This window comes from Piliocolobus tephrosceles, chromosome 17 (genome assembly GCF_002776525.5).
Source record: "Piliocolobus tephrosceles isolate RC106 chromosome 17, ASM277652v3, whole genome shotgun sequence".
Classification (NCBI taxonomy): Eukaryota; Metazoa; Chordata; class Mammalia; order Primates; family Cercopithecidae; genus Piliocolobus; species Piliocolobus tephrosceles.
In genome coordinates, this window is record NC_045450.1 from 61,245,190 (window position 1) to 61,268,889 (window position 23,700).

The 23,700-nt window shown below is 37.1% G+C and overlaps 1 protein-coding gene across 10 annotated transcripts in view; it reads left to right on the top strand.

Moving 5' to 3' along the window:
• The window catches only part of CNTNAP4 (contactin associated protein family member 4), a 280,850-nt gene extending 261,596 nt beyond the window's left edge, over positions 1–19,254 (top strand). For 9 of the 10 annotated variants that reach the window (XM_023226820.2, XM_023226827.2, XM_023226826.2 and 6 more), the window contains 3 exons: positions 12,131–12,349; positions 12,681–12,752; positions 16,990–19,254. In XM_023226820.2, the coding sequence (XP_023082588.1) occupies positions 12,131–12,349; positions 12,681–12,752; positions 16,990–17,183 (485 nt within the window). In that variant the 3' untranslated portion in view covers positions 17,184–19,254. The remainder of the gene's footprint in view (positions 1–12,130; positions 12,350–12,680; positions 12,753–16,989) is intronic. The other variant, XM_023226823.2, reaches the window with a different exon arrangement.
• The last annotated feature ends 4,446 nt before the right edge of the window (positions 19,255–23,700 follow it).

Here is a 23,700-nt window from a genome sequence, read left to right on the forward strand (position 1 = left end):
TAATTAAAAATAAAAATAACAAAGTTGTATTAGTTAGGTGCCAAATACACAAACTTTCCTCTAATGATAAAACTAAGATTAGATTTAAAAATGGAAGAAGAATGCAATTACTTTTCTTCTAGTTAGTATGCTTCAGGTTATGACTTGGATTCTATTTGCCTTGTTGCAATGTTGCCCTTGGCAGCCACGCTTGCTCAGATGCAATATAAATGCCTTATAATTCTTATTTATTTCCATCAATTACCTTTAATTACAGCACTGGAGCAGAAATGCACTGTTGCCATTTTAACATCAGAATATGTTTGCATTATTTTACACTTGCCAGCAAGGATTAAATTGAAAAGTACATTTTAATAGATATTTCATTTTTGGTAATACATAAATCATTAAGAGTATTGGAATTTCATCTTATTGGGGGGAGGGGGATTCTTGTAGCCGAATTTTTATTCCTAGTCTGGTATTTGACACTAATCTGAAATATTTTGTCCAAGATAGTAAATGGAATTTTATTTTTTGACCCTTGCAGTTATTTGTACCTCAATTAATCATTCCTTATGTTGCCTGTATCTAATCTCAGAATCTTGGGAATGTTTGATTAAGCCCATAGGTGAATGATCAAAATATTGGCCCTTCAGAAGGTTAATAGTTCAGTGAATAAATATTTATAGGCTTTCAAGTACTATGATGAGCACCAAGATTATGTGTTCTTATTCTGTAAACAAACAGGGGAAATACCATGAATTGCAATGTTCTTCCACTATCTATAGTGGACACAAAAAATATGTGCAAAGTACTTCTTAGATGTTTGGAGGCTTAACTGAGAAATTCCATGGGAGTCCCCCAGTGTTATTATATAAATCCAATTATTTAAGACTGACGTGTGTATCATTTTCTCTAAGACTATGTATATAGCCTTAAATAATATATTTAGCATGAAATGATGATTCCACTTTATTCTGTAGCTTTTAAGTTGATTCAAGTCTTGTCCCCTGATGTATAATTAACAGATAAGACAACGTGCACTCTTAAGTCTGTGCACATGAGGATTAGCTTTAAACTAAACTTCAGATACATAGAAAAACATGGCTAGGCTCTCCCTTTGTTCAAAGAGAATATGCATAGTTATTTTATATTTAGTATTGGGAAATATTTATAGCTATTTCAGGCCACTGTGGAGGTAAGAACATTAGTGTCTAGGAGACTGTTCAGCTCTGGGTATGTAACTCTTTAGCTCTACCTATTTAGCTTTGGATATGCAACTAAGGTATTTCTGAACATTATTTTTTTAACAATGTTCGAGGGTCTTATTCCATTTATAGCTATGGCATAGCATAGGAAGCCAAAGAGAATTGTAAAACTCTAAACAAGCAGCAACAAAAAGCCTCAACTGTTCTAACTGTGGGATCGATCTACTTCTCTACAGATGGCTCTCAGCTTTGGGGGAGGTAAGCATGCAGGTGGCTGGGGAAGGGACAAGAGCCCCAAATAGACCCAGGATGAGGCAAAGATGTAGGGATCATAGGGTGGAGCCCCAACCTCTGCAGTGAGGTGATCTGTCTGGAAACCTCTTTGCTGAACATCACGTTCACAGAAGACTCTACTCCTTATTCTGTCCTCACTTAAGCCTACCTTTGCACATAACTATTATTATTCACAGAATTAAAAATACATGCAACTGTGATTTGGAAGAGTCCTCATCCCCCAAAGTCTACGTTAGTACAGTAGATGCCATTAATGTGTGGAATCATAAGCTGATACTCCATTCACAGATGTCAAGAAGAAATATTAAGTAGGTTTTCTATGCAAGATATTATACCACTGTGAGTAGAAATATATTCAGTATATTACAAAACAATTGGGAAGCTGATTTTCATCCTATAAGGAGGATTGTATTAACCAAACAGTAGAATAACATTCAGTATATATATATAGTCATTTCCCTTTTTCTAATTGAATAAGGGAGATCCTATAGAATTAAAGATGTTAAGGTTTTTACTCACGAGTTGCATATTATTCAAATATGCATATCATATATGCTGAAAAGTAAAAGTCCAAATTGGGCAATAAAATTTATGGGATCAGTCAACTCACTCTCCTAAAAATGTAAGTGATAATTTATTTGGCATATGCCTAAGGTATGGATCTTGATTAGGGACTAATCATTTGTAATTCAAAGGAAACTGGTAACTTATGGTCAAATTTTGTGTGGTATGTGAATTTATAGCAAAATGTTACATAGTATATCCTTATATTTTAATGCAGTGTATTTATAGTGAAATAGATCAACAAGAGTTATTAATATTTCAAAGAGAATTGTTCTGTCTTGAAGTCATTTTTGGTGTTAGTCCAGGTCCTCCAAACAACAGCTGTGAAGACAGGATTAAGCATGTGAGGACTTTATTAAGGAAACAGTCATGTAAGAGTCAGTGGGGGGATGCTGGCTAAGGCAGACAGAACCATTAGATGTCCATGACACTCTGTCTACAGGGATGGAGAGAGAGAGGGAAAATTAGACAGAAGCACAGAAGTGTCTCAGACCAATGTGGAGTCTAAGAAAGATTTAGCAAAATGTTTAGGGAGCCATTGAGTTAAAGTCATCCTTCAGAGGAGTCCCTTGTTTGCCAGGGAAGAGCCTGCCTTGAATGCCTCCTCTGACCTGCCATTGGTAGGGGTCAGTCCATGGAAAACATGGCCTTGGTACAAGCATGAGGATGGATTTCAGAGCTCAGCAGTTGGGACCCTTGGTCAATCAATCTCCCTGTAGTCGGTGGTCTTTGATGCGCATTCTCATGTTTCCGCACTTATTAAATATGTTTTGCATTTTTGTAAACCCAGGTGACTACTTGATTCACATATTAAATACATACCTTGTGGTCACCTATCATGTAAATAGAGAATCCCACTCAAAAAGGTGGACATTACATCTGCCCTTACAGAGCTTATGGCAGTAGGGATTTGGATAATCATGATAACAAAATGTGCCTTTGTATCGACATGAGTATAATGTGCCCCAATATTGCTTTAGATAAAGTAGTCCTAAATTACCCTCCAAATTAAAACATATTAAAAGTCTTCTATTTTTATACTTTCTGCATATTTCTTCTAAGGGAGTAGCATATAAACATTGCCAATTTTTTTGGGAGTTGTAATTTGCCTACAATTACAACAAAAGACTTAAGTATATAACTATCGCATGCTTTTTCAAATGGAAAAAGAGATATAAAGGAAATACTTTCCCTCTCTTGACTTTTTCTAGTACTCATTTCTTAAATGTAGAAAGGATTCTAAGGGTAATTTTGAATTGCTGACACTGTTAAAAAACTTTACCAGCAGATATTGAGAAAGGTGGGTGAATTTTAAGAAACAATATCAAACTACTATGATGACATGGTAGCCATTTCTAACTGCTTGTTACAATTAAAATATAGAAGTACTTAATAACTTTGGAAATAATAATATATTGATGTTTTAGAGCTATGGTGGGAAGATCAAGGTTTTAGTTAAACAGCTCAGTTCAGATCCTTCCATAATCAACAGACTGTATTGCATTTGTTTTTTATCTTAAATTTTGCTGTAAAATTAAGCTCTTGAGTTCTATTCCTGGAGACTTTTATATGTTAGATTAGTTTTATGATTTATTTATGTAAAAACTGAGAGATTGTTTTCACTCTTTCTCAGCATATAACTTTTATATATTAGATATGATGGTCCATAATAGTTATTTCTCTTTTTTGGGGCTGCAGAGCCAAGATGTACTCTCAAAGTACTGCAGTGGAGATTTAAGCCAGATGTAAATAAAGTGTGTAGGAAAAGTAAGTCTACTCAATATCCTCTGAAGAGCTTTAAGAGAAATCTCCAGTGTGTCAGGAATTCTCTATGTAAAACTCGCTTCAGTGCTCAGAGGTGAGGCAAAAGGTGACCTAGGTAAATTAAGGGAACTGTGATTTTATAAATATATCATGAAATGACTTTCAAAATAATGGATTGGTTATTTTAAAAGCATGTTTTAAAAGAAAAGTGCAAGTTAGAACAAGAAAAGTAAAAACAAAATCTATCTTACAATCTTTAAAAAAATGAATCAGGTCCATTGTTTTTTAAAATTTTTAATAATTAAAATGTCATAGACTGTCTTCAGTACATAGCATGACTTTCTTCTTGTGAAGGCTTTAGTTGATTCCAGAGGGTTAGTCATATTATATTGAGCTGGCCATACCTAGAAACTTATTCTCGTAACCATAATACATGAAAATAGATCAGAGATGTCATGTTCCAAATCCAAAGAACATTCATGATGTTGAAAGAAACATATTACCTGATTTTAATAGTAGAACAAATGGTAACTTGGAATTTAAGATTTTTGTCAGAAGCACATATAGTCACGAGCTTGTGGTCCCCGTGGGGTGGGCAAGTGTATTCCTCTGACAATGATGTCACATGTAAAGCTTTTTATTTGGCAGCCAAGCATAATAACACTTAGAGCTCTACTTACACTTAAAAAAATACCATATGATAAAAGCAAGAGTCACCAATCCAAAATTACATATTTTCAGGTGCCTCAAATCTAGAAACCTTCATACAATGATAAAACAAGAATTTCAAAAATAAAAAGGAGAAAGGGATTGTTTGTTTATTTAATTACTAACATGGCTTAAAATGTACTCACACCAGCCAGGCACGGTGGCTCATGCCTGTAATCCCAGCACTTTGGGAGGCCAAGGTGGGTGGATCACGAGGTCAGGAGGTTGAGATCATCCTGGCCAACGTGGTGAAACCCCATCTTTACTAAAATACAAAAATTAGCTGGGCGTGGTAGCATGTGCCCCTAGTTCCAACTACTCCGGAGGCTGAGGCAGGGGGAATCGCTTGAACAGGAGAGGTAGAGGTTGCAGTGAGCTGAGATTGCACCGTTGCACTCCAGCCTGGTGACAGAGCAAGACTCCATCTCAAAAACAAACAAACAAAAAATGCCCACACCAGGGATAAGTAAAAAATAAAGCCCCAATTAGGCACTGATGCTAATATGTGAGTGAGTTTATTAAAGAATAGACATCCATGGAAGGAAGAGAAAGGAAAGGATTGGCTGGGGTGTGAACAAGGAAGCTGTGAAGTGGAGAGAGGGCACTGTGCAGCCACAATAAGGAGATACTAGATCAGATGATCAGGGGTTCCTAAACCGCAGGCCACGGATCAGTACTGCGGTGCACAGCAGTAGGTGAGTGGCGGGCAGTCAAGCAAGCGAAGCTTCCTCTGTATTTACAGCCACTCCCCATGGCTTGCATGACCACCTGGGCTCTGCTTCCTGTCAGATCAGCCACAGCATTAGATTCTCATAGGAGTGAGAACCCTATTGTGAACTGCACATTTGAGGGATCTAGATTGTGTGCTCATTATGAGAATCTAATGCCCGATGACTTGTCACCATCTCCCATCACCCCCAGATGGAACCATCTAGTTGCAGGAAGAGAAGCTCAGGGCTCCCACTGATTCTACATTATGGCCAGTCGTATAATTACTTCATTATATATTACAGCGCATAATAGAAAGAAAGTGCACAATAAATGTAATGCACTTGAATCATTTCGAAACCATCTCCCCACTCCCATCTGTGGAAAAACTCTCTGCCTTGAAACTGGTCCCTGGTGCCAAAAAGGTTGGGAACCACTGAGTCTGATGATATTCCAAAGGACTAATCAGAATCAGAGCAGAGAAAATTGAATTCTACCAGCATTGTCTGTTAAATGTAATGGAGTGTCAGAGATGATTCTCACGCCATCATAGTAGAATTTAATATTATTACATAAAAATTATCCCCCTTGCTTGATATCTGCTTGTAATGCTTGCTATTGTTGATTGGAGTGAAAATTGTCGCTATAGTTCATCCTCATTTGTAGAAATGAGTACTACAGGATGGAAAAAAAGCATTTCCTTTCTTTCTGGTCTTCCCTGTGAAAAGGCAGATAGTCTGATGTCATGTCTTTAAGTACTTTGCTCACAATGTACGTAAGTTCCAATGCCAAAGTGAATGATTTGTCAATCAGCTCAAGATAAATATTTACTAGAAAATTATATAAAAAGAAATCTCTCTGGGATGTAATTAATTAAAGGAAATATACAGATATAAAGTTGTTTTACCAATTCATTAAGCCATTACTGGATCACAATTCTACCACATGGGGAAAAAAAAGATCTCAATTAAGATATTTACATAATCTTATTAAAGTTGTATAAAACCTCTCATGGGAAAATATGCCCACATTTTGAATAATGATATAATTTAACACACTGTAAAAATGACTGAAAAAATCACTACTCAAAAGTTGAATGAAATTTATAATTACCATTTGTTATTTTTTGTGTCAAATACATAATGGCACAAGAACAGTAACAGTAATATGTTGATAATTCATGATGGTAGTGGTAAAAACCAGGTTGCATCAAATTAACTTGGTTGACATTCATCCATCATTAATAGGGTGTGCTACATTTGCTTTTTATCTCCAAAACTCATTGTAAAATTAAGTTCTGATTTCTGTTCATTTTTATGTTATAGGAGTTTTCTATAAGCCTGGAGATTATTTTCACTCGTTCTGAGTAGTAGCTTGGGTATATTTAGAGGCGATGACCCATAGGGATCATTTATCTCTTTTGAGTCTGCAGAGCTCAGGAAGCACACTCAGGTTTCTGCAGTGGTAATTTAGGCCAGATGTAAATAAAATGTGTGGTCTGAGAGAAGAGGATGTCTACTCAGTCTCCCCAGAAGAGCTTTAGAGGCAATCTTCCATCTCAAGGATATTTTAAGTAAAACCAGCTTCAAAGCCAAAGGGGTACAAAAGAAAGTTTAATTAGCTTACCTGTAAGTACACTGTGATTTTTGCAAACATCTTGTAACATGACACGTAAGATGAGACAGGTTATGCTGAAAGCAAAAGAGAAATACCTGTCACTGTTAAGGTAGCTGCCTGTACATAACTTGTGCATTAATCAGGCTTTCAAGTTTATAACTTAGTACAGTAGGTTTGGTTGGCAAACAAATACCTTTTATGATAAACTGCCTCTTTATCCATATAGTATTTTTTGTCTGCTTTGCCATTTTACTTTCCCACTAACTCTTTTTGTGTTGAGTCCCTGGTGGAATTGCATAAAGTAGTAAAAGTGCACCATTCAGTTCTAGCCCTGGCTCTCTTGATTTGTTGCACCATTTTTTTTTTTTTCTTTTTTTGGCAAGTCTTCTTTATGGATTCCAGACATTGAGATCTTTCTTTTTAAATGACTCCTTCTCACAGGTAGGACCTGTAAAGTACTTCATTCTCTGAGTTTTAATTTTTTTTGTTTACGCTCCAGGAAATTTCATAAACCACTCCTTGTAATTGTTGTTACATGTATTGTCGCATCTTTCAAAAAAAACAGTCGTTTCTCTGTCACAGAAGTGCACTTCACCAAATTCTAATTTCTCAGTACTCCATTTTTCTTGCAGGCCTTTTGTTAAAAGATTTCTTCTTTTTACAAGCGGAAGTCACTCCCTTTGTTGGAAAATACACTTGAGGGTTACTCTTTAACAGGCCCAAATACCCAGAAGTCTGAGTCAGTTAAGGATTGTTATGACAAGAAACACCTAAAACATGATTGTTTGGTCCAGATTTCTGTGAAGCGGGAGACATTGTCATCAGTTTCTCCCTCCACCTACCCTGTTCTAACTCATTACACTGTGTTGGCTTTTTGGGAGTCAGATAACAAGAAAAACTTATATTTTTGTCCATTGGCTTATTAGCACAATTGTCAAAGCAGGTGTCTGATGCTATGTATTTCTAAGGCCAGCTCTGCTTATGAGCAACTTAATATAGCTGTTAATTTTGTTTGGACTCAATTCTGGGAGGATGGCAGCTGAGTTGCTTGTAGTTTTCCTCCACTTCCGATTTGAATTCTACTCCATTGATGCTTCTGAAATGAGTTGCTGGTCTAGGCGGACAGGCAGGGGGATCCTGGAGGGAACCAGTGAGGAGGTTCTTGTGGGGCTTCCTACCGTCTCAGTTGGAAGAAAGTCCAGGGGCCGGCCTAGAAGAATCTCAGCGGGGGCGGGGGAGGAATTTGAATTGCTGGATCTTGGGGATTGCTTGCCTTACAGAGGTCCCTGGACCCCATGGGGAAAGATAAGCGTTAGAAAATATTAATGTGCCTATTTTCTCTGTTTCTCAAGATGCTGAGATGACCTGAAATTAGGGCCATGCCCTCTCTGTCCCAAGGTTGGGTGAGGACAGGGCCGTGGGCTACAGCTCTGCTCCTGGTCCACCCAGACCACCACACTGTCTACGTGCCCTGGATGTGAGCCACCTAAGGTGGTCAGTGGCTGGGCACCAGCAAGCAGATTAAAAATGAAACTAATAAACCAACTCCAGACTTAAAAACATTCAACATCAATAAAAGGAGAAAAAAATTAAACCAAAATGATTTTCTATCAAAATAAAGCTATTCAAGGAGACAGACAACAACATGAATGAGGCTCAGTAAGAGTACTTTAAGGAGATTCTCATAAAGCAAGGAAAAGACCTTGAGGATCTACAAAATATGATTTTTTTTTCCAAACAAAGAATTTAAAAGGAAAGGATGATCTTTTTTCTACTTGAATTTGCATCTGGAAGATCAAGTGAATGAAGTATATGACCCACAGAGATATAAGTCCTAAATAATAGAAATCAGGAGGGAAATAAAATGAATTTAGAGAATATATAGAGGAGACCTAATGTGAAAAATTGGCATTCTAAGAGAATAAAAAGGATGAAGGTGAAACAGTAGTCGTGTGCACAATATATGAAATTTTCCAAGATAAATAAAAACTTTGTGTCTGCAGATTGAAAGGGCTTATCATGTTCTATGCAGAATACTGAGATAAGATACACACTTAGGAACAATCTGATGAAAATTCAAAAATCACAGGGTATCTTACAAATACTGAAAAAGAAGTAATAAGTAATACAGCCAGAAGATACTGGAATAATATCCATAGTGTATTAACGGAATAGGGCTGCAAAAAAATGTCACCCTTAAACACATAAATATAACCTAATCCATCAGGGTAATTTTCTGTTCTAGTTACAACCATCACATTGTCTAATTTGTTTTCTTGATGGCATTATCAGTCTTTAAAATTCTCATTTAGTTTTCATTTCTATGTTTATTGTCTCTCTCCCTTCCCCTGATAACATGTAAAGTACTCAAACCTCAGAGTATTTGTTTTGTTTCTTTAACTCATAAAAGGATAAATATCAACTGACCATGTGTCCATTTTGAGTTTTAGCAGTTAATGGTTTTTGTACAATAATTTTGAAATAGGTAAAATGTTTTCAGTTTGTAAGTGTGAGGCTTTAAAAATATATCTCATATCAGATTATTACCAGAGAAGTCAGTCTTGTCTGGCGCGGAGGGGCTGAAAAGGGAAGATTTTTTAAAGGCCTATGGAAATGTTATTGAACATTTTAACCTTGTACAAGAAATGTGAAAAGCGCTGTCCCAATTATGCGCCTATGACAGTATATTTTCTTTTTAATTTCTCATTAAAGTAAAAAAAAAAAAAACCTCCAAGTCAAGAATGCAGTCTTTTTCATATATATGTTTAAATCTATATATACTCAAATGAATGATTGCTAAGGTGGACTAAATGATTTCTTTGATTCCATACACATTGATGAACTGCCTCCTATGTAATGATGTTATGCTGGATGTTGGCAGTCATCTTGATGTTGGAGGAGCTCACAGCCTCGTGTGTAAGCAGCAGAGTGAGGCTCCCTCAGTGCTATCTTTGAGTAGTGAAGAAGAGCACGGTGGGTCAAAACGTGGCTCAATACCAGATCCCTCACAATAGGAAAGTGATATAATCTCTCTAATTTTTCATTTTCTGTTTATAGAGGATGATATTCGTATTACTAAACAATCAGGATTTTTATTATTACATAGAAAACATGAATGAAAATGGAGCGCCCCAATATTCTTTAAAAACTTAGATATAATCAGCCAGGTGCGGTGGCTCATGCCTATAATCTCAGCAACTTTGGGAGGCTGAAGCAGGTGGATCACTTGAGGCCAGGAGTTCAAGACGAGCCTGGCCAACATGGCAAAACTCTACTAAAAATACAAAAAATTTAGCCAGGCATGGTGGTGCATGCCTGTAATCCCAGTTACTCGGGAGGATGAGGCAGGAGAATCACTTGAACCTGGGAGGCAAAAGCTACAGGGAACTGAGATCGTGCCACTGCACTCCAGCCTGGATAACAGAGCAAGACTCTGTTAAAAAAAAAATTAGAGCTCAGATGCCTAGGGTTACTTAAAGTCTAGCTCTCAAGCAAAAATGATTTAAAAAATAAATAAATAAAAGCCACTACAGAGACTGAAAGCAGACTAAAAGAAAGAGTATCTCAACCAGTATCTCAAAAGAAGCTCATAATTTGGAATACAGTAGGCCAGAGGTCCAGAAATGCCAACAACTGTGTAACCTCAGGTGAATAGTTAAAATTCTGAACTTAACTGTTTCATCTGTGTGACTTGGATAATATACTCCAGTGTCTACTGTAAAGTTTTATCAGTAGCGTGCAAATCTTTTAGAACACTGGCTAGTACATAATATATACTTATATATGCTTAATATCTTTTGCATTGTTTCTACTTTTAACTTAACTTTCCTGGGAACATAGATTCAAGTTGCCCTGAATATACACTTACATATTTTCATATTTTCAAAAGAAAGACTAAAGTGCACATTTTGTCTTTTCCTACCTATATACAGTGCAGGGGAGGATAGTTATATTAGTCCGTTCTCACACTGCTGTAAAGAGCTTCCTGAGACTGGGTAGTTTATAAAGGAAAGAGGTTTAATCAACACAGTTCCGCATGGCTGGGAGGCCTCAGGAAACATATTATGGCAGAAAGCAAAGGGGAAGCAAAATCCTTCTTCACATGGCAGCAGGAGAGAGAACAACAGATGAACTTCCAAACACCTATAAAAGTATCAGCTCTCATGAGAACTCACTCACTATCACAATAACAGCATGGGGGAAACTGCCCCCATGATCCAATCACCTCCCACCGGGTCCCTCCCTTGATACGTGGGGATTATGGGGATGACAGTTCAAGATGGGATTTGGATGAGGACACAGGGCCAAACCGTATCAATAGTTGTGCTGTTTTTTCTTTTCTTTTCTTTTCTTTTTTTTTTTTTATCACACTGGGTGGATGGATGCATTCTCTTTTGATGATATTTGAGCCTTCAAACTCTACAATAAATTTGCCTTGTTTAGATTTCATGCTTACCAAGCAAGGGATATATATAATATATTCCTAATGTGAAATTATAATTAATATCTTAGCATTAAAACCAGTCTCTGTTCCACAAGAGTCTCATACTAACTAAATTCTTATTAATAGGAAGAAGAAATTATTTGTCTTTAGAGGGCACAGATTATTTCTGTCCCAGTGACAGGCTGTCATTGAAACAGGAAGAAAAGGCATAGGGGTATGAAGGGTTTTATTGCTGTGCACGAGTAATTAGACACCCTAATAACTTCGAGGTATGGCCTCCACTGCATGATAGTATCATCCTCCTGGTATGTTTGGGTGAGGTTGTAAAGTATCAGAAAGCTTTCAGCCAGAACAAATTGTCAAGTTGGGCATCTGACAACAGAAGTCCAGAGACTCAATTTTCTCTCTAGTTTCTGTTACTTTCATAGCATAAGTCTTGAAAGCTGTACTGAACTTGTTTTCAAATTCTGGATGTACCTCTTGGTATTGACTACAAGCCCTATTGTAAATACATTGCAATAATCTATATTTAAATTAAAAATATCATGATACCCTCATCACTTCTTAACCTGACCCGTTCTTCTGCTTTGTTTCCAGAGAGTTTACCCTATCATTTTTAATAATCCATGCTTCAAAACTTGACTTCATTAACATTGGAAATCTTACCAATAGTTGTGGAAAGACTAATGGATTTTTATCTTTTTAGTAAAGACAAAATTAAAAAGGAATTTGGTAACTTTATATTTATTGCTATTGCATTAACAAACTCAGAATCCTCAATTTCTGCATCATTGCCATTTTCACTTTTCACTATTAATATTTCGATGTTTCTTTGAATTTCCAGAACACAGTGATGTGGACCAGGAGACTGCACTGGCAGGTGCACAGGGCTTCACAGGCTGCCTCTCTGCAGTGCAGCTCAGCCACGTGGCCCCTCTGAAGGCAGCTCTGCATCCCAGCCACCCAGACCCTGTCACTGTTATAGGACACGTGACTGAGTCCAGCTGTGTGGCCCAGCCTGGCACTGATGCCACATCAAGGGAAAGGACACACTCATTTTCAGGTGACTTAAGGTTCTTCCTCTACTCAGTCACAAACCCAGCTTGTCCATGATATTTAGAAAACTTATGTTGTTTTCAGGCTGCCTTCCCAAGATGGCTTCTGAAAGTTGGTTTTGTTTGTTTAGTTTTTAGTTCTCTTTCCCATTTCTTTTCTAGATGCTCAATTTCTTATTTATGGGGGTCAATGCCATTGACACTGCTTAAATTGAAAATAACAGAGATCCCACATTCACCTCCATAATTCTCTCTGGCTTAAAACATTTATGATTTTTTCAAAAGTTCTTCTTTTGCTGGCCCATATCACCTTCCCCCTTTGTCGTGCTTTAACTGCAGATCATTCTGGAACAATAGATGACAAAGAGCCCCTTGCTAATGCAATCAAAAGTGACTCTGCCGTAATTGGAGGTAATAAGAAGCATGAATGAGCTCTTCTTTGGTTCTTCTTATTATTAATAATGATGGTGAATATTTAGCATTGTAGAAACTGTGAAGAATCTGCTCATACTCCAAGTGCCAAGCACTGAACCCTGAGGACAATGGGGTGATTTACTATTTGTACTGGATTGTCTTTAGAATCTTTCTGAATTATCTGCTTCCTTGGAGATTTTTGGTATAAATAATTGACAATTTCACTGAAGCATGGCACTCAAAGATTAATTGGTAACTTGTGTAGTAATGAGTATTATAAAGCTTGAAAATAGCCTCATGTAATCACTAGAGAATTGTGAATATATTTGAGTAAATTTCATTTTTCTTCACTTCTTGGACAGATCACTGCTTCTGGAAAGGTCCATGCAAAAAGTAGAAAAAACCTGAGATTAACACTAGAAGCATATATTTTGTATTGCCTTAAGGCTTAATAAAGGGGGGTATTTGCATAGTAAACTATTTAAAGATACTCCTATCAACTAAATATTACAGTTTCAGTTGTGTTTTTATCAAATATTAGATTATTGAACTAAAAGTGATTAGTGATAACTTTAAATTGCAGAATTAACACAAAAACTTTTAAAGCATATCTCCCTGGAAATGTGACAGCATATTCTGATTTTCTTTTCAAAAGCAACTCAAAAAACAAGGCTTTGTTCTCTTGATTAATGCTCTTAAGAATGTTATTAATCAGATTATTGAAATGTTAAGTGGTTCACCTTTCTTTACACTCTGAATATGATATGGATATAGAAAGTAAACAGTTACTCTGTTGCATTGCTAGGGAGATATACTTTTAAAGTTTTTGTGCCAGTAATATGATTATTCATATACTTGGGCAATTTATGTGGCTTTATACCTGATTCATTTGGGTGTATTTTTTATATTCATCTAGACATATATTGCTTTCAAGTAGTTGGGATTTTATTTGGACAGCAAATAATACCAGTCAAATCTTTGTGTGGATATTAACTCCCCCATGGTATTTCAGTTGCTTTTGTTTCTCAAATTAATGATGTGCAAATTAAAGATATAAAATATAGAATTCCCATTTAATCACCAAACATGCAAAACAAAAAACCCAAAACAAACCAAAAAACTCTATTTGAAGAGTAGTTAATAATTGTATGTCTAAAAGAAATACATTATATAGTAAAAACTCACTTAAAGCTATAGTATTTACAATGTGTCCAAGAGTTTAAGCTAGAATTCCTGGTCAAGCAAGGTGTGTCAGCCGTGTAATATTGCTTTTTCCAGACCTTCACCAGGATAGATTCAGGTAATACAGATACAGAGATAGAGAGAAATATAGAGCAGTGTATAGTCATCCAGCCAATGCTAGAACAAATTATTTAATCTTTAGACTACTGTTATTTTGCTGAAACATCATTGGCAAGATTTACAGAGTTAAACAAGAAGTGCATTGATAAGTCATTCTAATATTATTCTAGAATAGAAACAAGTTACAGTTCATCTGTGAAATCCTCACTTAGCTCAAATTCACAGGACAGAAACAATATGGAAGGTTTGTAGTTCAGGGACTTGCCAGGGTCTCTGAAACTAATAATGTCTGGTTTTGGTCATTGCAGAGATTGAACTTCGGAAGCAGAGCATCTGGTAGTGGCCATGTAACCTCTGAAGGCCTTGTCTGGGCCACACACAATTTATCTGCCAAATCGTGGTGTATAGTCCTCCAGTGTGTTACACAATCTGGCAGAATTGTGGTAGAATCCTTTGTTCATTGTCTAGTTACTCATAAATCGCACCCACTATATAATAATAATTAATCCATCCAAGGATTTTCCAAATTGGCTAATCTCCCTGTGTTCTACATCTTAGATGATTTTTTTTTTTTTACTTACAAAATGAATGGTATAAGATGGGATAATTGATTTAATAATACATTTAAAAGTGGTGGCCCAGATGTGGTAGAGGGTTTCTGGCCAGGCTACCCAGATACAGATAGACAGATTTAGCCAGAGAGAAAGCTATATATACATCTTCATAAAAACAAATTCACACAGTGCTTTAGATGCAGCATCATAGAGGCTGGCCACATTTTATTCATAATAACTAGTTTATTTTTTATTTTTATATTTCTGGTATAACAGGTGTGATCAAAGTTTTTCTTGAGCACAACAAATCTTGACACAGCACTTTCCCCAAATTAAGTGCTAAATTACATACATGGAACAAACAAGTTCCAGAGGCCGTCCCTGATTTTGACTGCCTGGATATTCTGTCTAGGCCAATGTAACATTCATTTTATAATTGCAGTTGTCTGCTGTCTATATCATATTTTGGAATTTTTCACCTTGAAATTGTTCAGAATCTTTCTCTTCAAGTCAGAGGCCTATAACTAGCCTGTAGAAATGTTTATAGCAATTCAACTGATTATTCTTTTCTAAAATGAGAAGCAAAATATGTAACAACAAATATTCTGATTTAAGTTATTCATTAATTAATGTGACTAATAACAAAAGCAATCATATTTATTAATGAATTCTTCAGATTTCATGTACAGAATTTGGTTACCACATTTATATTAATCAGCAAGGAGTTGCTACCTTTCTCAGGTAAGGCTGACCTAGCCAAAAATTGGCTTGGCTATTGGACATGCTATAACTGGCCAGGGTGAACTGGCCTAGCAGTTTATATGCACAGGAATCTATTGTGATTAATAAAAACCTTGAAATCTTTGACTTCCGTGCACTCTGTTACAGTTGTATGCATCTACTTTAGAACAGAGTCTTAGTTTTACCATATGAGATTTGATTCACATTGCTATTTTTGTAGTACCTATTTTTGTCTAAGAAAAGGACGTTAGATTGTACCTCCACTGATCTTATCAGAAAATTCTTTAAGTATTAGGCAACTCTCACACTTTTGGTGGCAGAAAAGAGTTTTCTAAGTTCAGTTTTTCATTTGAAAGCTTGAATTTTATCATTCACAACATAAGCTGTATAATTGTTTTTCTTGAAGTGACACATTTACTTCATTCATTTTAGAGAAAATATCCACCAAATACCCAAGTCTGAACAACCATAGTTTGTCTGTTAGTCATTCTTTCAAATAAAATGGTGTTACATGAAGCGAAAAGCAACTAATTCAGTTCACAACTCAAAGGTTCACACAAGTGCTTTTCCTGGAGACAATGATCATACTTCAGAGTGAACCAGAAGTACTTTATTTGTATTTCCCATTTTAACACACAAAATGTTAGAAAGTCTTGCAGTCAAGGGTCAGGTTTTAATTAAATGAATAGTTTTTACAGCTTCATTAAGGATATTCTTAAATAAATTTGGGTTTTTATGCCCTTTCCTACAATTGCCTGGCAGTGAAATGTTTTCTACTTCATGAATTCAGTGATTACTATTATTGTTTTGTGTCCTTGCCTTAATTTGTGCTAAGTACCAGGAATTTTACCTAAGCTTGTTTTATACCAAATTTGATTCCATATTAAAATGGAAATGGAAATGTCAACACAGTGAAAAAGACATCTTAGAATTATCATGAAAATAGTTTTGAGCCCCTGTGTCCTCTCAAAGTGTCCCAGGGACCACCACAGGTCTACAGATCCCACTTTGAGGACTACTGACCTAATATAATGCCAGCGTTGGTAACCATTGGCATAGTTAAGAATTGCAATACTTAGAATTTGTATGTACAACTGGAAGTGTTGAAACAACATTCTTCATTTAGAAATAATTTAAGCATATCTATATATCTATGTTTTATTGGTCAGAATGATTTATTTACATAACCCATTTCTGCTGTTCAACAGTATAACAAATAATTGAATAACAATTTCATTAAAATGTTTACATATTTAATCACAAAACACGTTAATCATTTTATGATGTTGCTACTACTCTATACTTTCAAAATAATTAAAACTAATATGAAGTGGCCACATAGTCCTAGAGACATATAGTTAATACCTTGTGTTAAATATAAACGCACTAAATAAATCCGATATAATATGCATTCAGAATAAATGTAGGTGAACCCACAAGGCTGATAGAATTCAGAAATAAACTCAACATACAATGATACTGCTTGAACCAGAATTTCTGAAGTTTTTATATTTCCAATTTGTATGTAGTAGATGCTTAAGTGGAAAATAATGTTACGATGACTTACTAAGCAATGAAGTCAGCACAGTTTCTACTTGGACAGAAATTCTGACTTTATATTTCTTTTCTCTCCCTAGGTCTGATAGCTGTTGTGATTTTTATCTTGCTTTGCATCACTGCCATAGCTGTTCGCATTTATCAGCAGAAAAGGTTATATAAAAGAAGTGAGGCAAAAAGGTCAGAGAATGTAGACAGTGCTGAGGCTGTTCTGAAAAGTGAGCTTAATATACAAAATGCAGTCAATGAAAATCAGAAAGAGTACTTCTTCTGATTGGCAGCTATGATTTAACATAAAATTATGACAGTTTGTTTTAATAGCCAGGGTCTCTCAGTGGACAGAGGAATGCTCTTACACTGAATGTACAGGCAATGGGTTTGCAGCACTGCCATCTTGCCATGTCCAGTCTTGGGGTGGTTCCACAAAGCCTCATCCAGTGATATATTTCTCATAGCATTCATTCTGTGGAACAAGAAATTAGATATTACTGTTAATTTACAACTGTTCTGGTATGATCTAAAACAAGTTTAACCTGCTTAATGGCTACAGTTTTTACATGTGAAAACTGTAGCCTTGGTCTCTTAACCATGTAATACATAAGTTTTGTTAGAGGTAAAAATTAAATTTGGACTATAATGACCTTGCTTTATTTGAGAACATTTGCTGTGTTTGCTTTTGTCTTCCCATGGTGTTATTCATAGACCTGGAAATGCTTCTCAGATCCTGTTTGGCCGGTGTTTGCATCTTCAGTGGCCACAAGCATAATAAAGCCCCTTTGCCTTTCTCTGTATTATATTCAATACAATACATCAATAGTCTTGAAAAATGTTTTGTTGTCGTTGCTTTGTTTGAATTGCTCATTATTCTATTTGTCTCTTCTTAATATTGTTGAATACATTTGGTTTTGAGTGTCAGACTTCAACTCTGAACATACAAGTTGTATTTAACAAGACTCAAAGTGCAGTGGTTGTTGGTATGTAATGTCTTTCCTTTTAAAAAAAGTTTTCCAATTAATTTGCTACCATTGTTTGATGGCGACAGTACTTAAGACCCTGAGTAATGCCAGTTTCCCAAAGAATGTAAAATGTTTTCAACTAAACTGTTGATATATTAAAAAAAGTTCTTAACACAGCAAAAAATTATTTTTTAATTTACAACTGTAATACCTCAAATGAAATATACTTATGAGAATATTTTCCCCAAACCTATGTCAGTTCTTTATTGGTTTACATTTCTGTTTTTCTGAAGTTTATCACAAACTTTGCCTTGATCTTCAATGATTATACTTCACGAATCATCTTACATATTACCAAAAAAGAGACAAATTGAAGTATAGAGCTCCATTTCCCATTCGGAAATATATACCCCTTCAGGTGTACATTTTGCTGTGCATAGACTTCCAGTGCATACTTTTTGAAATACGAGCTGCAACCATCAGTAATCTACACAATCAGTAATTAAAGAGTGCACACTCTAAGGGGAGATAGCATATTAATGATCTACACTGAATTTGTCATTCCAGACACTTCTCGTCTGAAACGATGGGGTGAATTTCTCAAAAATGACCAAGAATCAATCCAACTTGCCGAATGGTACATTCTGATTAGGGTGTATTATACACTGGGAGATCAAAGAATGATCAACAACCTTATAGAACTGTTAAAATAATTAATTCTGAGACCATGCATACAAGGAACTATCTTTGAATTCCATAAGCCAATCATACAATAAAGGCACTCTATTATCCATACTCACACCTTCAAGTGCCTCCCAAGTAAATATTGGATTTCTTAGTTTGTCTACACCAGAAGAATCTGGAAATATGTAAATTTAGCATGACTATCATCTTATTTTCTATGTTTTCCTTGTTAACTCTTCTTATAAAACCTGCCTCTCTTTTCTCATAGCATTATATCCATATCGATGTTTCTGCAAATGTCTAACTAAATCTTAGGAACCTGAATTAACATAGTAGCTAGCTTACGAAGGGCCAAGGACCTATGTTGGTAAATGGTATACTCTTTGTTTGATTGGAAGACCTATGGTGACAAGGGAAGGATTTAACATAGAAATGGCATTATTTGATGCAAAGCTGAATGCAAATGTCATTATAACTCTGAATCTTTGGCAGATGTTCATGTTATTTAGTAGTGGTATTAACCTCATTGGTAGCTGGACTCTAGAGAGGTTTATTGGTGAAGCCTCATAGTCCTCTGTGGTCTGCACTGCTAGAGACTCAACCTTATAGCATCAAAATGCATTGACACATCCTATGCCTTGACTTTGATTTCCTGATTTGTAATCTCTTATTTTATTATTAATAAAATGCATTTTTGAACTAAAATGCAAGACAGAAGTCAATCATTTCAAAATTATCTTTCAGTAGATGTTTTTGTCCTTCAGAATAACAGAGTCCCTCATAGAATTGGACAGCACTGACGTAATTTAGTGCGAACAGTTTTACAGATGAAAAGTCCAGGATGCAGATATATCAATTGACTTTCCCAAGGGGACACATATCAGTGTGTAAGTGCTGAAGTTGTGACTACAATGTTCTTTTTACTTCACATGATATTGATGTTAGTGCTTCCAAGACCTGGAATTTTGACAATTATTTAGTGGTGTAGAAAAATCTGAAGGATCTTGATACTCTCTTTGTCCACAATGATCTATAATTCTACAGCTTATCCATTATCTTTTCTAAATGAACATCAACCTTTATTTGATAGGTCATTGCTGTGGGTAGGTTTGGCTTTTTTAAAAAAAAATATTCAGTAGGTTTATAATCGTTGACTGCAGGAGAGACAATTACTATCGCAGGAGCACTTTTATATAGGCTTTGTGAAGTCCACAATAGGAATTAGATGTCACTGAGGGAATCATCAAATATTTTCCTCCTGATAGAAGGATAAGTTAGACACATTCTAAATCAATGCATGTTCAAGCGAATTGTTTGATTTTCAAACTCATGTATCAACTAAATGACTAATCGACTAGCTACCTTCAATATATCCTGGTTATCTTCCGCTTTTCCAAAGTCTGGATGAGACAGAGTGGTAACATGGAGGAGTAAGTTCAGAAGCTGAATGTCTTTGTGTTAGGGAGGTGGGTGGGTGAGCACATTTGTGTGTGCAAGAAATAGTAAGAAATGAAGATAAGGGAACAACATAGTGTACTTACAATGTGATTAAGAAAGCTGGAGCTTGGCTTTGAAGATTTGCAAATAAAAATAAAAGGAGATGGAAAATAAATCTGGCCTACAATTATAATGACTTTTCCAGTGCAATCTTTAAAAAATCTGTTTTTCTATTTTAACATTGTGCTTATTTGTTAAAAATACATGCACATACTTAAAAAATCAAACAGCTCAAGAAAGCTTACAAAGAATAGCTTTTCCATTGCCAGATCCCCTTAAGATTTTTAACAGAAAGTTAAAAATCTTTTAACTATCTCTTTCACTGTCTCTATGTTTATAAATAACCTGCAGCTACAGGTTAGGTTCCCTGGGAGGCAAACTTTGAGACAGAGATCACCCTGGAAGAAATCTATTAGAGGCTCCTGTAGAGATCAACACCTGTTGAAGAAAAGATGCTGTGGGATGGGGCAGATGGAGACGCAAAGCTGTGGTGTCGTCACAACAAGGGATCAGCCAACCCTGTTGACATGGTCCTTTAGTGATGTCCTGAGTTAGAGTGGATGAAATGGGAATTTATACTCCTGCATTGACCAGGCATTGGATGTTAACTGCTTGATGAATTGGGCATGAACTTGGACAAATAGCTCTTTTCAACTTAGGTGGTTCCTGAAGAGGGAGGACAAACATCACCAGCAGCTGAGAAGAATAAATTGCTGAGTCCTGAAATAGGAATCTCAGTGGCACAGTACAGCATCTCTGAGGTTTCCCCCTGTGCTAATCAGATCCATCTGCTTCATATGAGTTCTGGGAGAAGCTCCTTCAGAATTCTAGTGAGCTTCATATCTTGGACAGGAGAAACCACAGACCCTGCCACTGCAGGTAATCTCTTAGCTGTAGCTTGTACTCATCCTTTTCCTCCTCTACTATCTACACCAGCTGACAACACAACAAGGAGTTTGAACCCTTGTCTCTTATCACCTTCTCAGGGTATATCTGCTCTACTTTTGGAATACCATTAACATTGATCAAAGAAGTATCACCATGCAAAGCACATTTCTCCTTTCCTCAGAGTGTAATGGCAGCTCCCTCACTTGTTGTTGGTTACAGACAGTTACTACTCCTCACATAGCCTCTCAGAAAATCTTGAATCAGTGAAAGATCCACATTACAGCAAAGGATAAGTGGGAGTGTGAACACTGCCATGAGATATGCTGGTCCACACCACCAGAGGGGCTCTGTAGACCCTCAACAGGTAATGGTGGCTGATGGCTTGCAGGCAGTAAAGACAACCCAAACCTGAAGGAAGTCATAATTCTTAGCACAATGAATCTCTGTCCCTTTCAGAATAGAGGGATCTGATGTAGTCAACTTGCCAAAAATGTATCTGCTTATAGAGAGAAGTTATTTGGGGGCATGAACACTGGTCTCTGTTCTAGATCGTTAAGACATTCAGGAGTGGTAGTAGCTAGATCAGTCCTGATGGGTGCGAATGCTCACTGCTTGTCTGTGAGTAGCTCCTACTCCTGCCTCCATGGCTACTCTGTTCATATGCTCATTGCCCCAGCACTTTGGTGGCCAGTGATTGAAGTTGGTTAATGCCAACCATGCATAAGTCATTCTGTCTACTAATTGTTTAGTGTTTCTTCCATGATTCTTTCCAAGGTGGGCAAAGAATTTTAGGTTTTATGACCACTCCCATAGGTCCATTCACATGCTTCTACTTCAGACCTCCTTGTCTCCAGTCTTCCAATCTCTTTCTAGATCTCTGACAAACTGACCAACCTACTGCCCATAAGTCCATATAGCATATAGTATAACTTCATATGTATATTAAATTATAACCTTGGTCTATTCCTTTCATGCAGAGTGAATAAGCAAGGGTGCCATACAAATGTTCTGCCATTGGGAGGGCTTTCCCTCACTGCCATCTTGTGATGCCACCCTAATTGGCACTGTAGTAGTGCCATCTGCCACGTTCACCTTGCACCCATATTCCAAGTCAACCCATTCATGTCAAGATCAGATATTTCCCTTCTCCAGCAGTTGATGGTAAGAGACCCTTCATGCAGCCCGAGGTGTGAGCTGAGGGAAAGGTACTGGTGGGACAGTGGGTGGATCACAGGGGTCTCGGCTACTGGCTTATGCAGCTTGCTGGCATCTGCTCGTGCTTGACCCCAGATGCACCATTTCCAGTTGATGATGGCTTCTTGCTGGGCCAGGTAACTTTATGACTTGGCGGACCTGACAGAATCCAACTCATTATAGGCATTTCTGCTCATATTTGCTGTGCCAGTGTTAGGTAAGGCACTTCTTCTCTAGCAGGGCCCAGTTGCAAGCCAGGAACCTTTTTAGAACATTGTGTTTCTCTACCCCAGGTGACCTGGCACTGCTCTGGTACCCTGAGTTTTTCAATGTGATGTTCCCACTGGTGACTTCCAGTGAAGTCTACATAGCATCATTTTGACCATTGCTCTGTTCCAGTGTAACTTTATTTACCAAACAGGTGGTGAGTCGGATCTGGCCTACAACCCATAGTTTTCTGATGTCTTCTCTAAACCACTGGATGTCTAATAATTGAACTAATTGGGCAGCCAATATAGCAGACCAGTATGTTCTACAGAATGGTCCACATGACACACGTCTCTTCAGACTGTATCAGGACAGAGAGAGGGAGTATCCTTGGGGCAAGACTGTTGTCCATTCCAGGTAAATGCGAACTGTTTCTAAACTTCTTTTCTGATAGGTTTAGAGAAGGATACATTGTTCAGGTTTTTTAGTTACCTAGTATATACCTGAGACCATGTTAATATGTCCTAGCTAAAGAATCACATCTGATACAGCAGCTGCAATTGGAAGTTCTGCCTGTTTAAGTTTGTGGCAGTCCATTGTTCTCAACATCCTCTGGTTCCTTCGGGGGCTAGATCAGAAAATTAAGTGGAGGTACTATGAGGGCCACTGACTTTGCATGTTTTTCATCCTTAAGGATAGCATTATTTTTGTCACTCCACCTCCCAGCATAGATTTGCCATTTTGGACAGTGGAGCTGGGGAGGAGGGAATAGTTTCTGCCACTGGGATTATTTTACTGTCACTGCTCTTCTTATGTCACCTTATTGTTTGAGGAACCAAAGTGGGGACACTGTCAGCACTAGGCAAATTCATTCTAATTATGTATTTGGAGAGCAGGGAAATGACTGCTGCTGGGTCCACTGGCTTGACCTGAGCCAGGACTCCATTTCCTGGTGCCAATATACCTGCACTCTTATAAGGGGTGGGGATAGACCAGGAGAAAGCTCTAGTTATCAACGTCAGCTCAGATCCTTTGTCCAATTGTCCTTGAAATATTGGTCTATTCTTCTTTCTCCGCATAATGTATAGTTATTGTAGTAAATGGTCACAGTTCCCTTTGGAAAACCCTGGGGAAGCACTAATATCTACACTCACGGGAATGCTGCAGGGTCCTTCCTCCTGCACATCTCCCTGCAAACATTTCTGCAGGCTCTTCTATATACCGTGACTTCTAGGTTTGAAAACTGACTAATGTTTAAAAACAAAGGATTGGCCGGGCGCAGTGGCTCAAGCCTGTAATCCCAGCACTTTGGGAGGCCGAGACGGGCGGATCACGAGGTCAGGAGATCGAGACCATCCTGGCTAA